The sequence below is a fragment of the Symphalangus syndactylus genome, chromosome 16, assembly GCF_028878055.3.
Source record: "Symphalangus syndactylus isolate Jambi chromosome 16, NHGRI_mSymSyn1-v2.1_pri, whole genome shotgun sequence".
Lineage (NCBI taxonomy): Eukaryota > Metazoa > Chordata > Mammalia > Primates > Hylobatidae > Symphalangus > Symphalangus syndactylus.
Genome location: NC_072438.2, coordinates 101,575,273 through 101,596,116, shown reverse-complemented (window position 1 = coordinate 101,596,116; position 20,844 = coordinate 101,575,273). Strand labels below are relative to the sequence as shown.

The 20,844-nt window shown below is 50.5% G+C and overlaps 1 protein-coding gene across 7 annotated transcripts in view; it reads left to right on the top strand.

Moving 5' to 3' along the window:
• AHRR (aryl hydrocarbon receptor repressor) overlaps window positions 1–20,844 on the top strand; it is a 111,418-nt gene that overhangs the window by 51,686 nt on the left and 38,888 nt on the right. For all 7 annotated transcript variants that reach the window (XR_010116280.1, XM_063619615.1, XM_063619617.1 and 4 more), the window contains one exon: window positions 997–1,103. Coding sequence is in view for 6 of the 7 variants with exons in the window: in XM_063619615.1 (XP_063475685.1) it covers window positions 997–1,103 (107 nt within the window). In the remaining variant the exon portion in view is untranslated. The remainder of the gene's footprint in view (window positions 1–996; window positions 1,104–20,844) is intronic.

Below are 20,844 nucleotides of genomic sequence, written 5' to 3'. Positions count from 1 at the left end.
TGCACCGTCCTCAGGAGTGGGGGTGTCCTTGGGGATTATGCGCAGTCACTGGGAAGGGGGTGGCACTGGCGGCTGTCCTGGACCTGCCTTTTCCTGCCCTGCGGTGTTCTGTGCAGCCCCTGGGGGCGTAGGGCCTGGCCTGCTCCTACACCATGGAGGGGGCTGCGGGTGTTCCAGGAGGGAGAGGTGATGTGGGTGTGCAGGGCACAGAAGACCCAGGTAGAAGCAGGGGGCCTCAGCCCAGCCCTCAAAGGGCTACAGCCCAACAGTGCCGTGGGTCTCAGGAGAGGGGCCACAGGGACCCCCTGGGTGGCTTCAGGGGGATCTGGCAGGAAGCTGGACTTTGTCCCAGGACTGGATGGGGGCCCTGGGGGGTTGGGCAGGAGGGGACAGAGAGCAGTTTCTGCGGAGCAGAGCAGGTGTGGGGACGTCCTCAGGCTAGGCTCTGCCTCCACATCTGGGTGTCCCCTGCCCCTCCTGGCTGATCTGAGGCCTGTGTCTCGGCTCCTCCTGCCCCATCTTGGACCCTCAGGGCTGTGCTATGGAATGCTGCGTGGCCTGTAGAGGGGTCAGTGCAGCCCAGGCCAGACGTCAGGTGAGAACAGTGGGGTGAACGTGGGGAAACACAAGAAAGATGTGAATGAATGAGAACCGTGGGGTGAACGTGGGGAAACACAGGAAAGATGTGAATGAATGAGAACCGTGGGGTGAACGTGGGGAAACACAGGAAAGATGTGAATGAATGAGAACCGTGGGGTGAACGTGGGGAAACACAAGAAAGATGTGAATGAATGAGAACCGTGGGGTGAACGTGGGGAAACACAGGAAAGATGTGAATGAATGAGAACCGTGGGGTGAACGTGGGGAAACACAAGAAAGATGTGAATGAATGAGAACCGTAGGGTGAACGTGGGGAAACACAAGAAAGATGTGAATGAAGAAGAGTGGCCAGGCCAGGGGGTGGGGGTGCCTAATGTATCTGTTCTTCTCTGACAGTCGTGCAGGAGCAGAGCTCACGGCAGCCGGCGGCCAGCGCCCCCTCGCCCGGAGACAGCCGTCCTCTTGCAGGGTCTGCCGTGCTGGAGGGAAGGCTGCTGTTGGAGGTGAGTGCCACTCTTGGGACCTCGAACACTTGACACTTGGTTCTCTGTGTCACACATGTTCAGGCTCAGTCACACTCTGTGTCACGCATGTTCAGGCTCAGTCACACTCTGTGTCACACATGTTCAGGCCCTCACCCAGGAGGCCCTTAGGTTGTGATGTTTATAACTATCAGGAAGCGTAGGCTCCAAAATGTGTTGAAGAAGGGTGTCCCTGGGTCGGGGTCAGCCTCGGGTGTGAGCCTTGTGGGCTGGGACAGAGAAGGCAGCCCGAGAGCTCTCGGCCCTGTGTGCTGCATCAGAAAATCATCCTCATTCTGCACAGTCTGCTTTTGCTTGTCAGTGAGAGAACCTTGTACAAAATTAAGTCTTTTTTCCCCCAAAATGAAGGATTTGGCAAAGTCTGCATTGGGCTTCCCTGGTGTGGTTTCAATCTCGGGGTGGCCTGTGTGACACCCTGGAACCTGTGGGCCTGGGCAGGAAGCTCTGTGGCGAGGGGGCTTTTCACCCCATCTCCCCCATCCTGGCGACTCTGAAGTGCTGAGTTTCCCTGTGCTGTAACATGGGGCCTGTTACCCCTCTGGGAGGGCAGACTGTGGGAGGGCAGACCATTTTGAAGATGAAGGGGGTTGCTGCCTCCACCAGTGGCCGGAGAGACATGGGCCCTGGGTGGTCCCAGGATGGGGCTGGGTGGGCTTGCAGGGAGGAGGCAGGGACAACATGGCATTTCCCGGGTAACAGGGTGGGCTCCAGCTGGAACCCAGGACCCCTGGGTGGGGCAGGAGGGCACCAGCCAACCCACTCCAGATGAGAGGGTACTGGGGCCCGGGTGGCGGGCTGCGCCACAGCCAGCAGCCGCTAGTCTCCCGTGGAGCTGTGCACCCCCGGTGCCTGGGAGAGGCTGCTCGACCCCCTGCCGCAGGTCCTCCTGTGTGTCTCCAGGTCAGTTCACAAACCCCAGCTCGCTCTACCCCGTCCCCGATAGTGAATGGGTCCCAGCTCCTGGGGCCTGGGAAGCCTGGAGCCTGGGGGCGGGAGGCCTGGGCCTGGGCCTGGTTCCCTGCTGCTGGACTTCCCGCCCTGCTCCCAGCAACGTGGGATATTTTGGAGCTACCTTCAGGGGGACTCTCCAAGAAGGCTTTGGAAGAGGCATGGAGGCTGGGGGTCAGGGTCCTCCCGTCTGCTCCTGGCACTGTGGCCCTCCTGCTGCCCGGCCTGACTCCCCTGCCTGGCCAGAGTGCTGGTCACACCCACTCTGTTTTGGGGGAGGTTGAGCAGTTCCCGAAGTCTCAGTCCACTGCATCTGGTTCATGTCCTCTGGCCCACGGAAGTTTCTGGAAGTTCGCTTAGATTGCATCTGGTAGGTTATATGGTGAGGGTTCCTCACTGATTACCAGGGCAGTGAAAGGGGTTATATGCTCTTTTTGAAGCTTAAAAATATTCAGACAGGGCAAAATAAGCAAAGCAAGCAACAACAACAGCAAATCCTAGCTTTTATTTTTGATCTTCAATCTCTTCACAATAAACTGAAAAAAAGGGGAGGTTTATGGCAGGGCACCCTAAATCCATAAACAGCCTTGAGCCGGCACAGGCTTCAGAGTGCCTGTGGCCATGGTCTGTTGATTTAAGATGAGGAAGTTAAGGATTGGAGCTGCCAGGTGCCCTTTGGGGCTGAGCTGGACCCAGCGTTTCTATTTATTTTTTTGAGATGCTCCACACGTTCAGAGAGACTTTAGTAATGATCTAGAAAGGACCCCTGAGAGTGTCGTCTGGACCCGGCGTTTCTTTGTCCTGAGTTCAGTGGCTTGTCCTCCAAGCCCCCGGCCTTCCCCAGGGAAGCCAAGACAGACGGGCCACAACCCGCGGCTTCCCCTGCTGCACATCTTGGTGCAGGTGCTAAGAGTGGGAGGATGGAGGAATGGGGAGAGGTGGGAGACTGGAGAGGGAAACGAGGAGGGATCCAAAGAGATGGGAGCACACCGAGCAGGCCCTGAGCTCCCTGCACAATACGAGTCAGAGCTTCTAGGTTTTCATTCTGTTTTTTAGGTGGGCTACAGGGCTGTTGGGTTTAGTATGACTCACTGGAGCCACGGATGTGGCCTGTCTCGGGCTAGGATGCTGTCTGTCACTGACTGCTTAAGTTCAGCTAGAATTCAAGTGTATGGTTACTGCAGGGTACATTTTCTAACACTTATTTAAAAAGTTACATACACTAAAGTTCATTCTTTTCGGCATTCAGTGGAATGTGACTGCCACCGTCATGAAGATTCGGAGCCATCCCATCCCCAGACATTTCTCCTCTGCTGCTATTTGCAGTCACAGCCCCCTGCCCCCAGCCATGGCTGATGTGTGCTCCATCCCTGCACCTCTCCCATGCCTTTCTCTGGATGTCTTCCGCACGGAGTCACACGCATGGCCTTTGGAGGCCAGCTTCAGTCAGCACAGTGCTGTTGAGATTCGCCCACGGTTCTGCGGGTCACCAGCTGGTTTCTTGTTATTGCTGCGGGTTAGGGTTAGGGCTCATCTACGGTGCTGCGGGCCACTGGTTTGTTTCTTGTTATTGATGAGGTATGGACCGACCTCATGTGTCATTCAACTGTTGCGGGATATTTGGGTTGTTTTTAGGTTTTGGTGTTTATGAATAGAGCTGCCATCAATAGACATTCACATACAGGTGTTTCTATGAGCGTAGGTCTTTGTTACATGAATAGTAAGCATGTTTTTAACTTTTATCCCCCAGCAGTGAATGAGTGTTTCAGTTGCTCGGCATCTTTGGGTTTGCACTTGGTATTACTTTTTTCAAAGCCATTTTAATACTGGAATCTCGTTAGGGTTTTAGTTTGGATTTCCCTGTGACTAACAATGCTGCGTATCTTTTCATGTGCTTATTTGCATCCATGTGTCGTCTTTGGTGAATGGTCTTTTAGACCTTTTGTGCATTAAGAAAACCAGATCATTTGCTTGTTTACTATTCAGTTTAGAGTTCTCTTTATATATTCTGGAAACATGTCCTTTGTCATATGTATGATTTATAAATATCTTCTCCTAGTCTGTGGCTTGTCTTTTTATTCTCTTGACAGGATGTTACAGATAGTGAAAGTATTCCATTTTGATTAAGTTTAATTTATCAATTTCTCTTTTTGTAGATTGATTTTGTTGCCACATCTCATTACCTAACCTAAGGTTACAAAGATTTTTCTTTTATGCTTTCTTCTAAAGTTGTATAGTTTCATATGTTACATTCTGGTCTATGATCCACTTTTTGTTAACTTTGGTATAAGATGTGTGAGGTAGGGGTCAAGATTTATTGTTTTTGCATGTGACTATCCAGATGTTTCAGCACCATATATTAGAAAGACTATCCTTTCTATACTGAATGGCCTTTATAACTTTGTGAAAAATCAATCGGCTGTATTTTTGTGGATCTGTTTCTGGACTCTGTATTCTGTTCTATATATCTGTATTTTTAACCTTTCAACAATACCACATTATCTTACCTACTGTAGCTTTAAAATAAGTTTTGATATCAAATAGTGTGAATCTTTCAATTTTGTTCTTCTTCGGAATTGTTCTGGCTATTCTAGTTCCTTTTTTTTCCATATAAATTTTAGAATTAGCTTATTGACTGATGTCTACAAAAATCCCTGCTGGGATTTTGATTGAGATTGTGACGTATCAGTAAATCAATTTGGGGAGCATTGGCATTTGAACAACACTGACTCTCCCAATCCATAAACATGGTATGTGTCTCTATTTAGGTTTTCTTTAATTATGTTCATCGTGTTTTGTGGTTTTTCAGCATGCGTATCCTGCATATTTATGTTAGACTCATGTTTAAGTTTTATATTTTTGTTCTTATTGTAAATGAGACTTTTTTAATTTCAATTTTTGGTTCATTCCTAGTATATAGAAGTAAAATTTATTTTTCTAGGTCGACTTTGTATCCTATGACCTTGCTAAACTCATTAATAGTCATTGGAGCTTTTTAAAATAGATTCCATGAGATTTTTTAAAATATAGATTTCATTAGTCAGGAGTCTCCAGAGATACAAAACCAATAGGTTATATATGAGGAGCCTTATTAGAGGAATTGGCTTACATGATCACAGAGACAGACAAGTTTCACAATAGGCTGTCTGCAAGCTGGAGAACCAGAGAAGCTGATAGTGTGGTTCAGTCCAAGTCTGGAAGCCCCAGAACTAGAGAAGCTGATGATGCAGCCCCTAGTTCAAGGCCAAAGGCCTGAGAGCCCCCAGGAGGCCACTGGTGCAAGTCCTGGAGTCTAAGAGCTGAAGAACCTGGATTCTGATGTCCAAGGGCAAGAGGAGAAAAAGGTGTTCATTCCCTGGAAGGGAGAGAAAGAAAGAACAGAAAGCAAATTCTCCTCTCCTTGTGCCTGTTTTTCCCAGCTGGGCCTCCAGCCAGTGGAACTGACACACATTAAGGCTGGTTCTTCCTCTCTCAGTTCACCGAATCACATGCCAATCTCCTCTGGAAACACTCTCAGAAACAATTCTCCACCAGCCGTCTAGCCATCTCTCAATCCAATCCAATTGACACTTGAAATGAACCATCACATAGATTATAATCGTTGTCTGAGAATAGAGATGGTTTTATATTTACTTTTTCAATCTACGTGCCTCATTTTTCTTCCTTATTGTACTTCTAGGATGTCTAGTACAGTGTAGAATTGGAGTGGTCAAAGAGGCTATCTGCCTTGTTCCTGATTTTAGGGGGAGACCTTTAGTCTTTCAACATTAAATATATTAGCTTAGGTTTGCTTTTTTTTTTTTGAGATAGAGTCTCACTCCGTCACCCAGGCTGGAGTGCAGTGGTGCAATCTCGGCTCACTGCAATCTCTGCCTCCCGGGTTCAAGCAATTCTCTGCCTCAGCCTCCCAAGTGGCTGGGATTACAGGCATCCACCACCATGCCCGGCTAACTTTTTGTATTTTTAGTAGAGACGGGGTTTCACTATGTTGGCCAGGCTGGTCTCGAACTCCTGACCTCATGATCCACCTGCCTCGGCCTCCCAAAGTGCTGGGATTACAGGTGTGAGCCACCCTGCCCGGCCTGCTTTTTTTTTGTTTGTTTTGTAAATGCCTCATATCAGATGAAGAAATTTCCCTTTTATTCCTCATTTTCTGAGAGCTCTTATTGTGAATGGATGTTAAATCTTGTAAAATACTTTTTCTGCATTTATTGAGATGATTATGGTTTTTCTTCTTTAGACTGTCAATGTTGTGCATTACATTGATTTTAAAATTTTGAACTAACTTTGCATTCTTAAGATAGATCTCATTTATATTTTGCCCAATTCAATTTGCTAATACTCTGTGGGGACTTTTATGCCTATGTTCATGAGAAATACTTTTTGTGGTTTTCTTGTAATGTTTTTGTTTGATTTTGATGAGTTCAAATATCATGGTAACTCTGGCTTCTTAAAATTAATTGAGGGTATTCCCTTCTCTTCTATTTTCTGGAAGACATTGTGTAGAATTGGTATTATTTTCTCCTGAAATGTTTGGTAGAATTCATTAGTTAAAACATCTTGTCTGGGAGTTTTCTTTGTTAGAAGATTTTTAAACCATGAATTCAATTTCCTTGGACTGTTGAAGTTATCTTTTCTTAGGTGAATTGTACTAGTTTGTGTCTTTCAAGGAATTGGTTCATTTCATCTACTTTATTGAATTTGTGATATCAGAGTTGTTCATGACATTACCATATTAATCTTTTAATGTCTGTAGGTTCCGTGGTGATGTCTCCTCTTTCATTTCCTTGGTAATTTGTGTCTTCTCTCACTTTTTCTTGGTCAGTTGAGTTACAGGTTTATCAATTTTACTGATTTTTTTTTATCAAAGAAGCAGCTATTGGTTTTATTTTCTGTTTTCAATTTTATTGATATCTGTTCTTATCTTTATTATTTTCTTTTCTTTGCTTGGTTTGGATTTAATTTCCTCTTCTTTTTCTAGAGTTTTAAGGTGGAAGCTTAGATTATTGAATTTGTCTATTTGTCTATTTTCCATTTCATTAATTTCCACTCTTCTTGTTTGTAATTTATTTCCTTCTACTTGCTCTGGTTTTAAATATTTTATTTTTCTTTAGATACTTAAGATGGAAGTTTAAATCACTGATTTTTTTAACCAACCATTCTTACTCTATAATGTGAGTATTTAATGCTATGAGCTTCTTTAATTACCTTTAACTGTATTACACAAATTTTGATATGCTCTGTTTTCATTTTCATTTAGTTCAAAATGGTTTCTAATTTTACTTGGAACTTTCTCTTCAACTTGTGTTATTTAGAAGTATGTTGTTTAACTTACAAATATTTGGACATTCTCCAGGTATCCTGATGCTATTGAATTCTGGCTCAATTTTGCTATGGTCAGAGAATATACTCTTTAATGATTTCTATTCTTTTATATTTGTTAAAGACAATTTTAATATGGTCTGTCTTGATGACTGTTTCACTGCACTGAGAAAATAGGAGTATTCCACTGTCATTGTGTGAGTTGTTCTGTAAACGTTAATTATATCCAGTTGACTTGTTATGTTCAAGTTATCCTTGATTTTCTATCTAGTCTCAACCTGAGAGAAGAAAGTCAGCATCTTAAAGTACAATTGAGGATTTTTATATTTCTCTTTTTGGTCCTTTCAGATTTTGCATTCTGTATTTTGGAATTCTGTTGTAGGGCACATACTCATTTAGGATATTACTATGTTTTCCTCATGAATTGACCCTGTATGTAAAATACCTCCTTATTCCTGGTAGTTTCCCTTGTTCTAAAGTCCACTTTGTCTGGTACTAATATAGCATTCCAGCTTTCTTTTCTTTTTTTTAATACAGACAGGGTCTTGCTCTGTCACCCAGGCTGAAGTGCAGCAGTGTGATCATAGTTCACTGTAACCTTGAACTCCTGAGCTCAAGAGATCCTCCCGCTCCGGCTTCTTGAGTAGCTGTGACTACAAGCATGTGCCACCATACCCAGCTAATTAAAATTCTTTTTTATAGAGATGGGGGTGTCCCTTGTTGCTCAGGGTAGTCTAGAACTCTTGGGCTCAAGCTGACTTCCCACCCCTGGCCTCCCAAAGTGTTGGGATTACAGGTGTGAGCCACCACACCCATCCCCCAGCTTTCTTTTGATTAACGCCTGCTTGGAGTATCTTACTCCATCTTTTTACTTTTAATCAATTTATGTCATTATATTAAAAGTGTGTGTTTTGTTGGCAGTATGTAAGTTGGGCCTTGATTTTTTTTTTTTAATCAAGTCTGACAATCTCTGTCTTCTAACTGGTGTGTTTGGGTCATGTATCATGTATGTTGACTCTATATGTAAAATGCCTCCTTATTCCTGGTAGTTTCCCTTGGTAATCATTGATATTATTGGATTTAAGTCTAGTGCTTTATTATTTTTCTAGTTTTTGTTCTCGTTTTTCATCTTTTCTGCCCTCTCTTTGATTATGGGAATATTTATTGGTATTACATTTTAGCTTATCTATTTGCTTTTGGGTGTATATTTTCTTATTTTTTAGTAGTTGCTTTAAGGATTATAATATATAAATCCTACTTTACAAAGTTGAAATTTTACTACTTCAAATAAAACCTCAAAACCTTAAGCCACATAAATCCTCTTACACCTTTGCCTTATATTTGTCATATGTATTACATCTACATACATTAAACTCTCCAGACAATATAATTTTTCTGAGATAGAGTTTTGCTCTTATCACCCAGACTGGAGTGCAATGGCATGATCTTGGCTCACTGCAACCTCCACCTTCTGGGTTCAAGCGCTTCTCCTGCCTCAGTCTCCCGAGTGGCTGGGATTACAGGCGTGCACCACCATGCCCAGCTAACTTTCACATTTTTAGTAGACAGAGTTTCACCACGTTTGCCAGGCTGGTCTTGAACCCCTGACCTCAGGTGATCTGCCTGCCTAGGCCTTCCAAAGTGCTGGGATTACAGCCACCATGCCCAGCCCAGACAATATAGTCATAAATATTTTAAAGAACTTGAGTTTAAAATAGTATAATATTTTCTCAGATACTTGCCACATCTGTTGTTCTCCTTTGGTTCCTGAGGTTTTGCATTTCCCTCTGGTATCAATTTTCTTTAAGAACTCTCTTTAGGCCGGGCGCGGTGGCTCATGCCTGTTATCCCAGCACTTTGGGAGGCTGAGGCGGGCGGATCACCAGGTCAGGAGTCCAAGAGCAGCCTGGTCAACACGGTGAAACCCTGTCTCTACTAAAAATACAAAAATTATCTGGGTGTGGTGGCGCATGCCTGTAATCCCAGCTACTCAGGAGGCTGAGGCAGGAGAATCGCTTGTACCCGGGAGGCGGACATTGCAGTGAGAAAAAACAAACAAACAAACAAACAAACAAACAAAACCTCTCTTTAGCACTTCTTATAGTGCAGGTCTGCTGGTGATGTGTCTTTTATTTATCTTTTTTTTTTTTCGTTTGAGACAGGGTCTCACTCTGTTGCCCAGGCTGGAGTGCAGTGGCATGATCATACCTTACTGTAACCTTGAACTCTTGGACTCAAGAAATCCTTTTGCCTCAGCCTCCCAAATAATTAGGACTACAGGTGCAGACCACCATGCTCAGCTACTTTTTAAATTTTCTGTAGAGATACAGGGTTGCCATGTTGCCCAGGCCAGTCATAAACTCCTGACCTGAAGCAGTTCTCCTGCCTCAGCCTCCCAAAGTGCTAGGATTACAGGTATAAACCACCATGCCCAGCTTTGCCTCCATTTGTGGTGAATACTTTTGCTGGGTAGAGAATTCTGGGTTTTTTGTCTAACACTTTAAATTTGTTGTCCACTATCTTCTGGCCTCTGTGGTTTCTGATGAGAAATTCACAGTCATTCAAATTATTGTTCCCTGTGTGTAATGTGTCATTTTTCTCTGGTTACCTTTATGACTATTTCTTTATCTTTAATTTTAATTTTGATGCTTAATTATGATGTATCTGAGCTTAGATATTAGAGATTGTCCTGTTTAGGGTTTGCTGATCTTCTTGAACCTGTTCATTTATTTCACCAAATTTGGGAAATTATTCTTTATGGCACCCATCTTTTTCTTCCCCTCCGTTTCAGAGACTCAGTTGATGAAAATGTTAGACTTTTTAATATTTCCTCACAGATCTCTGAGGCTGTGTTCATTTTTTTCAATGTTTTCTTTCTCAGACTAGATAATTTCTGTTGAACTGCTTTTCACTGATTCTTTTCTCCATCACCTCCATTTGCTATTAAACTCATCCAATGAAATGTTTACTTCATGTATTTTATTTCTCAGTTCTAAAATTTCTATTTCATTCTTTTTTTCAGTGTCTGTGTATCGGCTAGGACTTTTTAGCTTTTTTTAAATTTCAAGAGTCTTTACCTTTCCCTCATGGAGTATGGTTATGTTGGCTGTTTAAGATCCTTATCGATCATTATATCATCTGTGTCATTTCAGAGTTTATTCTCTGTTTATCATCCTTTCTCTTGAATATTAGTCCCATATTCTGGTTCTTAGGATATACAGTAATTTAGGATTATGTGACAGACAGAATAATGGGCCCAAAGCTGTTCACATGCTGATTCCTAGAGTCTGTGAATATGTCACTTTATGTGGTAGAAGGGATCACGCAGATGTGATTAAGCAGGTCCTGAGGTGGGGAGATTATCCAAGTAGGTTCAGCGTAATCACAAGAATCCTTAAAAGTAGAGAATCTTTCTCACTGGGCCAGAGAAAGAGATGTGACAACAGAAGAAGGGTCAAAGTGATGCTGCATAGCTGGCCTTGGCCCTGAGCCAAAGTGTGGAGTGCAGGCAGCCTCTCGAAGCTGGGAAAGGCGGCAAGATGGTTCCCCCTAGGCCTGCAGATTCTGGAGCACAGTCATGGGGCTCCTCGCTTTAGCCCACGGAGATCATTTCGGGCTTCAGCCACGGGCCTGTCGGGAATGTGTTTGTGTTGTTGGAAGCCATGAGTGTGCGGTAATGTGCTACGGCAGTAACAGGGAACTAACCCAGACTTCATCCTGGACACTTTTCACCTGTGCCCTGAGGCTCCGGGTCCTGGAACTAACCCAGACTTCATCCCGGACAATTTTCACCTGTGCCCTGAGGCTCTGGGTCCTGAGGCACCATCCAGGGAATATGGATTATTTTTTGTTTTGTCTTAGTCACAGCCAGCCCAGTAGTGAGGCTCAGCTTGCAGGTTCTCTCTCCTTCTGGGAGCCTTGTTTCCATATCGGTTTGATTGTCGAAGCCTCTGCTGCACTGGGTGGGTCTGCCCCTGACAGACAGTCCTTGGGGCCTTGGGCACAGGTTCACGTCAGTGCAGCTCAAAGTGCTTTATGCTGTGTCTCTGGTGTGTTCCACACCTGCAGCTTGGGGTGAGCCAGGACGCATGTCAGTTCGTACACAGAAACGGGGTCCTGTCTCCTGCTCTCTCTCCTCTGCTTACGTCCCCCACCCTGCTGCCTCCCAGGGATGACTCCTGGTCTTCTGAAGAAAAAGACTGTGTTTCTCTTGGGGTCGTAGCTGCCATTCCTGCTGCATGGTTCTGTGCAAACAGGCTTGCTGCCAGGGCAAAGTGGTGAGAGAAAGGGAGGAAAAAATAATGAGGATTGCCCTCTCCTTGTACAGCAGGGACCCCATTGCGATCGTCTTCCATCCACAGGGACGGATTTTCTCTGCAGGTGCTTATGTGCACACAAACCTTTGTCACAGCAGCCACAGCAGCCACGCAGCAGCCACTCAACAGGCACACAACAGCCACGCAGCACGTCCCTCCACCTTCCTTTCATCCTGTCTGCTAAGGGATGAGGCACTGTTGGAGGTCCTGGGACAGGGGCCTGACCTCCTCAGCCTCTTCTGTGGCTTCCGACAGCAGCAGTGGTAATACTGGTAATACATAGTGGTGATGGTGGTGGACGCTCGTGTTTTCTGAGTGTGAGCGTGTGTCCAGACGCTGTACCTGCTGGAACTCGGCGACACCATGTCAGCTTCCTGGGGCAGCCTTAATGAATGACTGCAAACTGCGTGGCTCGAACAACAGGGGTTATTCTTCACAGCCTGGAGGCCAGGAGCCAAAACCAGCGCCAATGGGCTGCAAGCGAGGTGTTGGCAGGATGGGCCCTTGCCAAAGGCTCTTGGGGAGAGTGTACGCCACACCCTCTTGCTTCTGGAATGTTCTTCCTGTGAATCTGTATCTCTGTCAGTGTGTCTGGGTGCAAATCTCCCTCTTATAAGGACAGCAGTCATACTGGATTTAGGACCCACCCTAATCCAGTGTGACCTCATCTCAGCTTCATGACATCTGCCACTGTCCTATGTCCCCATACAGGAAGGTCACATTCATGGGTTTGGAAGGAAATGAATTTTGGGGGACACCACTCAACCCAGTACCACTGTGCTGACCTCACAGCCCTATCGTACCAGACAGGGGAGAGCTCAGGTTGGAAGAGCTCAGGGTTGGGGCAGAAACTCAGGCCTTCCCACCTCTGGAACCCAAGCCCTGAACTGCTGTTGTGCACAGAGCTCAGCCTGACTCCGCCAGGGGCTGCCCCAAGACTGTGAAGCTCAGGGACTCACGCAGCCATCGATGACCCTGTGGGGAGGGTACCTGCCATTACCTCCGTTTATGCTTGGGGAAACTGAGGTGCTGTGAGGTTGTATCTGTCACACCCATGTAAGGACGGAGCCAGGGTCCCTGCTGCTGCTTCTCTCCCAGCAGTGCCTGGAGGAGTGGGGTTTGGACACCTGGCAGTTCTCTTCCAAACGAGGGCGTCTGCGGTGGCCTTGAGCCGAGGCTGCTTCATGCCAGGCAGCCCTGAGGGGCTGAGCTGACTGGAGGGGCACAGCCTGGCATGGGGCTTGGTCACATGAGGGGCGGGGGTGTCAGAGCCGGGGCACTGTCCTCCCATCGGCCAGGACGAGGACTAAGCTGTGACCCCTCTGGGCACTGAAGAACATTTTGTGGGACTTCAGTTTCAAACCTCGAAGCCACTGGGCAGAGGCTGGGTGGCAGTCACAGAGGCCTCAGGTCCCGCTGGCCGGACGGAAACAGGAAGCTGGCAGGAGGACAGTGTGGCTGGGCCAGACGCCTGAGGACGTGATGCTCATGACAAAACCAGTGGGTGCGGACGGTTTCCACCGGTGCCTCGCACAGGAGAGAAGATGGAGCCAAGTGAGGACCCAAGAGTGAAGGGCCCCAAGCAGTTGTCACCTGAACGGGAGAGCTGGCTGGGCCTCAGGGCTGTCCTGGGGGCCCTGCTGGGCCAGACGCCCTGTGAGCCACGTGGTCACAGTCTGGGCATGATTCTCGCTCCTCAGGGAGACCGTCTGGGGCAAGGACCAGCCGCCCCGTGAGCCAGGTGGCCGTGCTGACGATGCCCTGGTGGAGGGGAGCTCGGGGGTCCAGTGGGGTTGTGGAGGTGTTGAAGGCGGGGGTGAGGGAGGGGGGCGAGCTGGAGCTGGACAGTGAGCCAAGGCTCCAGCAGATGCGGCTGAAGGAACAAACTTTAAGGGAAGAGGCTGTGAACTAGGCAGCATCCACAGTGCTTGAATCCACATAAAGCCCTGAAAACCAGAGAGATCGCTGGGAAGCGGCATAGTGGCCACTGGTGCCTGAGCGACTCGGATCATGTTCTCGAAGTGAATCAGCGACACCAACATCAAGCCACATTCCACGTGAGGGAGCCACGTGCAGCGTAGCTGGAAGTCCCAACGCGTGGCGCAGCTGGACATGCTTCAGATGCTGCTGAACAGTCGAGGAGTCCTTAGCCACCCAGTCCCCCCCATTCTGTGGAAAAGCTCGAGGGGCTCTTCCTTGGCCCTGCAGAGGTGGCAGCTGGGAGCCCTGGACACCAAGCCTGGGCCCTTCCCCCAGACCAGCGTCAGAGCACTGGGCACCTCCACTGCAAGGCCTCTGGGGGATCTGACGGCCCAGAGAAAGGACTGGGGCGCAGATAGGGCGGCCCCCGGGACACACAGCACAGGCTCACTCTGGCACCCGCGCCAGTATTGCTGGGTTCTTAAGGAAAGAGGCCACCATGAAAGACAGGAGTGAGACCCAACCTGAGAAGATGAGCTGGAGGGAACAGAGATGCTCAGAATGAAGAAAAGACAGAGGCAGGAGAGGAAAGGGTGGGGGCAGGGGAAGGGAGGGAGGGGAGGGGAAGGGAGGGGAGGGGAGACAGGACAGAGGCCGGAAAGGACAGAAACACATGGAATGAAGAAAAGACAGGGAAAGGAAAGGAAGGAGAGGAGAGCGGAGGGGAGGGGAGGGGAGGGGAGGGAAGGGAAGGGAAGGCAGAGGCTGGAAACGACAGAGACACATGGAATGAAGAAAAGATAGAGACCCAGCATCTGTGGCACAACGCGGGGATTGCAGTCAACAGTAACTTAATCGTACATTTAAAAATAACGAAGAGTGTGATTGGATTGTTTGTAACACAAAGGGTAAGTGCTGAGGGATGGACACCCCATCTCCATGATGTGACCGTTATGCATCACACGCCTGTATCAAAACATCTCAGGCACGCCATAAATATATACACCTACTATGTACCCACAAGCATTAAAATAAAAAAATTTTCTTAAAAGAAAGACAAAGGCAGCTGTCATCAGGATCCTTGGAGACCAGTGAAAGCACAGCACCGACCAAATGAAAATCAGTCGCTGCAGAAAGAAAATTCAGACATGAAAACGGCTCAACAATTAAATGCATGAGAGCAAAAGCCCTAACAATCCTGGAGAAGGGTTTGACGTGAACGCTGAAGAGGTCTTTCCATGAGTAAAGGAAAAAGAGGTGGAAATAATAAAGTCAGGAAAATGAGCAGAGCCCGAGAGACGCCGGGGGTCAGAGCTCCAGGAAGATCGGAGGGGAGGGAGTCTTCACGCGGGAGGCTGAGCTGGCTTCCCAGAGCCGAGGGCATGAGTTTCCGGGTTGGAAGTTCCTGCTGGGATCTCTGTGAGATTCCACACCCTCGCGGACAAGAAGATCCTAAATGCTCCCAGAGAGGAGGGGCGGGTTTCACGGAAAGGATCCAGAGACAGAGACCTGGATGCAGGAGGCTGGGAGGAAACGCACAAGCGCCTTCCAACCTGGAGTTCACGCACACCCAGGGCAGGGTCCCAGGTTTTCTTCTTTCAAGTTGCTTCTCGCGAAGCCTCTGGAGGGCTTCTCCACCAGAACCAGCCACAGAAGGGGTCGGGGTGGCGATGGGAGCGCCTCCAGGAGGCAGTGGGAGAGATGGGACCTACCACCCCAGGCAGAACATCCTCAGACAGAGACGGGAGAGGCCCTAGAGAGGCTGGGATGGACAGGAACCAGTGCAGGGAAGGTGCATTCAACTGAGACTTGGGGGCTACATCAGTGGTGGTGTGAGTGAGTACCCGGGAAAAGTAAGTCAGCAAAGATGCGAGCAACTCCAGGCCAACAGGGCTGCTCAGGCAGAGTGGAGGCTTCAGAGGCTGTGCACATCTGGGTGACAGGAGCTCTGCAGGGGGAGCTGAGGGCAGTCATGACACAGCCAGATTAGGAAGGTGGGGCTGGAGCATGCACGGGGGCAGGGCGAGGCGGGTGAAGGGCGAGGCAGGGCCAGAGCGTTCACGGGCGCAGGGCGAGGTGGATGCAGATGCGGCGGGTGCAGTCGCGGCATCCACAGCCAGGCCTAAAGACGGTGTCTGAAGCTGGGGAAACCCAACAATGACTTGTTACATAAGCTGTGACTTAGCAAGACAGAGGAAAATGCCCAAACCGCCGGCGAGAAGGGCTCAAAGCAGTCGCTCAAAGCAGCAGGAAGTGATGTGGCGGGAAGGCTGGTTTTAGGGACAGCGGCTGAGTTTCGGTGGAGGCTTGCATACCGTGTGACTCTGCAGACCGGGCTCATTTCACGTCGACTCTTCTTGCCCATTACGTCATTTCGTCAGGCCTTACCGCGACTGCCCCAGGCCTTACCGTGGCCGCCCCAGGCTTACTTTGGTTCCTGGCTGCTTGGACTGTCTCCCCCATCCCTTCATTTTCCATGTTTCCTTCTCAGTGTAGGTGCCTCTTGCAGGTGACGGGTCAAGGGATCTCCCCCCACACCAAGCACCTTCTTTCACTGGGGCCCACCTACTTCTTGTGATTCTTTAGCAGCTGATTTCTGTCATCCTATTTTGTATTTTCCATTCACTGCACGTCCTTTGGGTTCTTTTTTCCTCCCCTAACCCTCTGTTAGATAGATTGAGCTTTCTTGAACTAAAGGTGCACATTCTGCATTTGTTCTCATGGGGATGCCTTTGAAACGGGAGCTTTCAGGTTGATTGCTGTTTCTTAGGCGCTTCTGCGGTGATGTTCCCCCAGCAGGGCCTGTGCCGGCACAGATGCGTCCTCCGGCCCTCCCCACGTTGGCAGCATGTTGACTGTGTCTGAAGCTTATTCCCGATGTCACAGATCCTTGTCTTTGCACCTAACGTTAGGTGTCCCCTCCAGCCCAGGGCACCCGATCATGTCGCTGACTAACCGATCCTTCCTCCTCCCGAGTGTTCCTCCTGTGGTCCGCTGTGGGCCTCGCCGTGAAACCTTCTGGGCGCCCCCACGAGTGGGAGAACACTGCTGTGTCTTCGTGTGTGGATGGTAGCCAGGCTGCACGCAGAGCTCCAGGCTGAAGCCTGTCCCGGTGTCTGCAGGGCCACGTGGCCTCACTGCTGAGCCTGGTGGGTCTGCTCTTTCCTGGAGGCTGTGCTCTTGCTCTCCTGGGAGCTGTTGCAATGTTTTATTGTTTTATTTGTTTTCTTTTCTTTTTTTGAGACAGAGTCTCGCTCTGTTTCCCAGGCTGGAGTGCAGTGGCAGGATCTTGGCTCACTGCAACCTCTGCCTCCTGAGTTCAAGTGATTCTCCTGCCTCAGCCTCCCAAGTAGCTGGGATTATAGGCGTATGCCACCACGCCCGGCTAGTTTTTGTATTTTTAGTAGAGATGGGGTTTCACCATGTTGGCCAGGCTGGTCTCCAATTCCTGACCTTAAGTGATCAGCCTCCCAAAGTGCTGGGATGACAGGCGTGAGCCGCTGCGCCCGGCCTGTTGCAATGTTTTCTTTCTGGTGGTGGAGAGTTTTGCGGCGACGTGTCCTCTGTGAGTTCTTCCCAGCCGAGGTCTTTCATCTTCGGTTCTGGACGTTCTGTGTCTGTCACTGCACTGGTGGTGTCCCTCTCCATTCTTGCTTTTCTCTTCTGGACCTGCTGTTATCCAGGCAGGGCCCTTCTGCAGTCACCCTCCTGGCTCTGGGTTTCTTGCTGGCTCCGTCTGGGTGGCAGAGGGAGGCCCCACAAGGAGCCTCCAGGCTGCAGCTTTGTGCTCAGCCGCATTCCTGCTGGCAAATGTTTTGTCTGCCCCAGGGTCTCCTTTCCTCCCTGTGTGCTGGAACCCTCTTGTCTCTCTCCTTTCCTTCCTGTGTGCTGGAACCCTCTTGTCTCTCTCCTTTCCTCCCTGCATGCTGGAACCCTGCTTGTCTTCGCCCGTTGCTTGGCTCTGCTTTCCTGGCTGTGGCTCCTGTGCTGCAGTCCCTGTGTGCACTGGCTCCGAATGGGCCTGTGTGGGGCCCGACAGGGCTGGCCCTGGTTGCGTGGAGGGTGGAGGGGAGGGCAGGTGAGTGGGGCCAGCTCCTGGGTGAGGAGTTTACCTTTGAAGGGAGCATCGTGGGAGGGAGCACTTTTGCCCCGAGTCCTCCCCAGCCTGGGGTTTGCGCAGGAGGAGGAGGGTGGGTGCTGGAGCTGACGGTGTGGCCATGTCAACCTCTCGCGTCTCCGGATCTTGCCTCTCAGGCCCCGGCCCCAGCCTCCTGCTGTTGCCCCCCGGGCAGGGCTGTCTCAAGGCATCGTGGGAGGGCAGAGGCAGAACAGGAAAGTGATTTCTCCCACCTCTATTTTGACTGTGACCCCCAAGCCCCTGCCCTGGGCCGTGGCTCCCAATCTCCTCCACACCCTAACCCCAGATAGCCCAGGACTTCTGGGGTTCCCTCAGCTTTTCTGGGGATCCTGTCCTCAAGTCCCCCTCCTGCCAGGTGGCCGACACTGGCTGCCCTGCGTCCCCATTCCCTGAATGACACTGGTGCAGAATGCAGACAGAGGCGGCCTCGGAGACACGAGCTCCGGTGGTGGGGTGCAGTTAGCCGAACACCAGGCTGAGCAGGGTCTGAAAATTAGGGGAATAAAAGTCCCAGGAGAGGACGAGGTGGCAAACAGGAAGGGCAGCTGACTCACCAGCCCAGAGCAGGGGAATCTCACCAGTTCCCTGAAACAGAGCTTCTCAGCTCCGGGGCTGGACGGGCGGCTTCCCAGAGGCCACTGCAGGCCAGATCATCAGAGGCGCCTGCTCCAGCTTCCACCCTGCCTGTGCCCAGTGGCAGCCGAGCAGGGCCTCACAAAAACAGCTGTGAGAACAGCCTCGCGTGTCTGGAAGCCCCAAGCCGCTCGGCAGACGGTCACCGGGCCGCGCTGCTGCTCTGGTGTGGTTTCTGGAAAAGCATCTGCAAATTCCTGAGAGGTCCCCAGGAACCAAAGTGTCCAGCAGTTGAAATGTAACAAGTGTGGAGACACTCCTCTGCCACAGGCTACTGTCCTAAAGAAAGGCCTAGAAGCCCTCCCAGCTGGGGCTGCGCACACGTTCCTGTGAGGGACCCTTTGGGAGAGTATTGAGTGAGGGGAACAGCAGGTGAAGCAAAAGGGATGAGCATCCCCTTCCTCCAGCTTCCTCCACGCAGTGATATTGCCTGGCTCTAAGGGGCTCCTGGTACAAGGATTAGGAGGCCATGGGTCGTCCAGAAACTCGGGCCAGAAGCAAAGGTATAAAACACCAGATGGTAACACAGGACCACAACTCAGGAGGCTCTGGGAGCACAAAGTGGGGGTACAGGGGAAACGAGCCCAGGAGGGTAAGAGAGGGATGGGGCAGTGGGGCCCTGCAGCCCACTAGCTGGAGGGTCCCAGCCCCCATGACAAGGCGGCAACCCAGACAGAGGGACCCTGGGCCTTGGGCCTCTCCTGGCCGGGACAAATGCAGAGTATGCCCTCCTGCCCTCCCTCTGGGCCTGGCACCCCCGTCCTCAGGGGAGGCATGGGGGCTGGAGAGGACGGCCGTGCGGGGACAGCAGGCTGGGAGGGGGCATCCCACACCCCTCTTTGTCCCTGACTTTAGAGGTGATGGGGGTGGAGAACCGGGCCCTGCATGCCATGGCTGGGGTCTGTGTGTCTGGGGGTATTGAGGCAGGCGGCCCCAGCCTCACCCTGGCATATGCCGGCCACTGTGGAGAGAGCGCCATGATGCCCGAGCCTGCTCCTGGCTCTGTTCTGGGCACTTTCCCACGAGCCCCACAGAACACACTTGGCCTCATCTCCTGGCCTGGCATTTTCTGCTGCTTCTTCGGCCTTTCTGCTAAGAGAAATTCACGTTTTACCGTCTGTTGTAGCTGCTGGGCCTCCTGTTCTGAAACTCCTTTGAAGTGGCTTTCATTTCAGGCGTCCCTGACCGTCCACGTTAGTCCCTGACCTTCTGGGTTAGCCCCTGACCTTCTGCGTTAGCCCCGACTGTCTGTGTTAGCCCCCGACCTTCCACCTTAGCCCCTGACTGTCCACCTTAGCCCCTGACCATCCACCTTAGCCCCTGACCATCCATGTTAGCCCCTGACCATCTGCGTTAGCCCCTGACCATCCACCTTAGCCCCGACTATCCATGTTAGCCCCTGACCATCTGCGTTAGCCCCTGACCATCCACCTTAGCCCCTGACCGTCTGCTTTAGCCCCTGACCTTCCACGTTAGACCCTGACCATCTGCGTTAGCCCCTGACCATCCACCTTAGCCCCTGACCGTCTGCTTTAGCCCCTGACCTTCCACGTTAGACCCTGACCATCTGCGTTAGCCCCTAACTGTCCAACTTAGCCCCTGACCGTCTGTATTAGCCCTTGATCATCCATGTTAGCCCGACCGTCCGCATTAGCCCCTGACCATCCACCTTAGCCCCTGACCATCCACCTTAGCCCCTGACCATCCACCTTAGCCCCTGACCATCCACCTTAGCCCCTGATCATCCACCTTAGCCCGACCATCCACCTTAGCCCCTGACCATCCACCTTAGCCCCTGACCATCCACCTTAGCCCCTGACCGTCCGTGTTAGTCCCTGACCTTCTGGGTTAGCCCCTGACCTCCCGCGTTAGCCCCGACTGTCTGTGTTAGCCCCTGACCATCCATGTAAGCCCCTGACTGTCCAGTTAGCCCCTGACCATCTGTGGTCACTGAGCCGGGTGCACAGAGTTCTATTCAGTGGTGTTCACTCGGCCCCTGCTCTGCCCTTGGCTCAGCTGGGCTTGGACCCTTGCATCTCAGGCTCTCCCCAGCAGGCGACGTCAGCACAGGTGAGGGTCCTGGGCCTGCCCCTGGTGGAAGGAGAGTTTGTGCCAAACCAGGTTTCAGGCGCCGTGCATGCCTCACCCCCCTTGGCTGTTACTCCGTTTTAAGCTGCCGACACTGGGAGGAGGCAGTGCTGTTGTCACTGATGGGCTCCTGTGAGAAGGGCTGGGCTTGCAGGGCCTTCTGCCCCCGGGCCTGGGTCCTTTGGGCTCCGGAGGCTGTGAGTGGCCCTCACCGAACTGTGGGTCTGGGTGTGGCCCTGGCTCCAGCAGCCGCCCCAGTCTGTTCTGGGTGGATTTTCCCCACCCGAGGTCACTAGTGCACTTGGGATCCCCCTGCCAACATGCCCAGCACCACTGT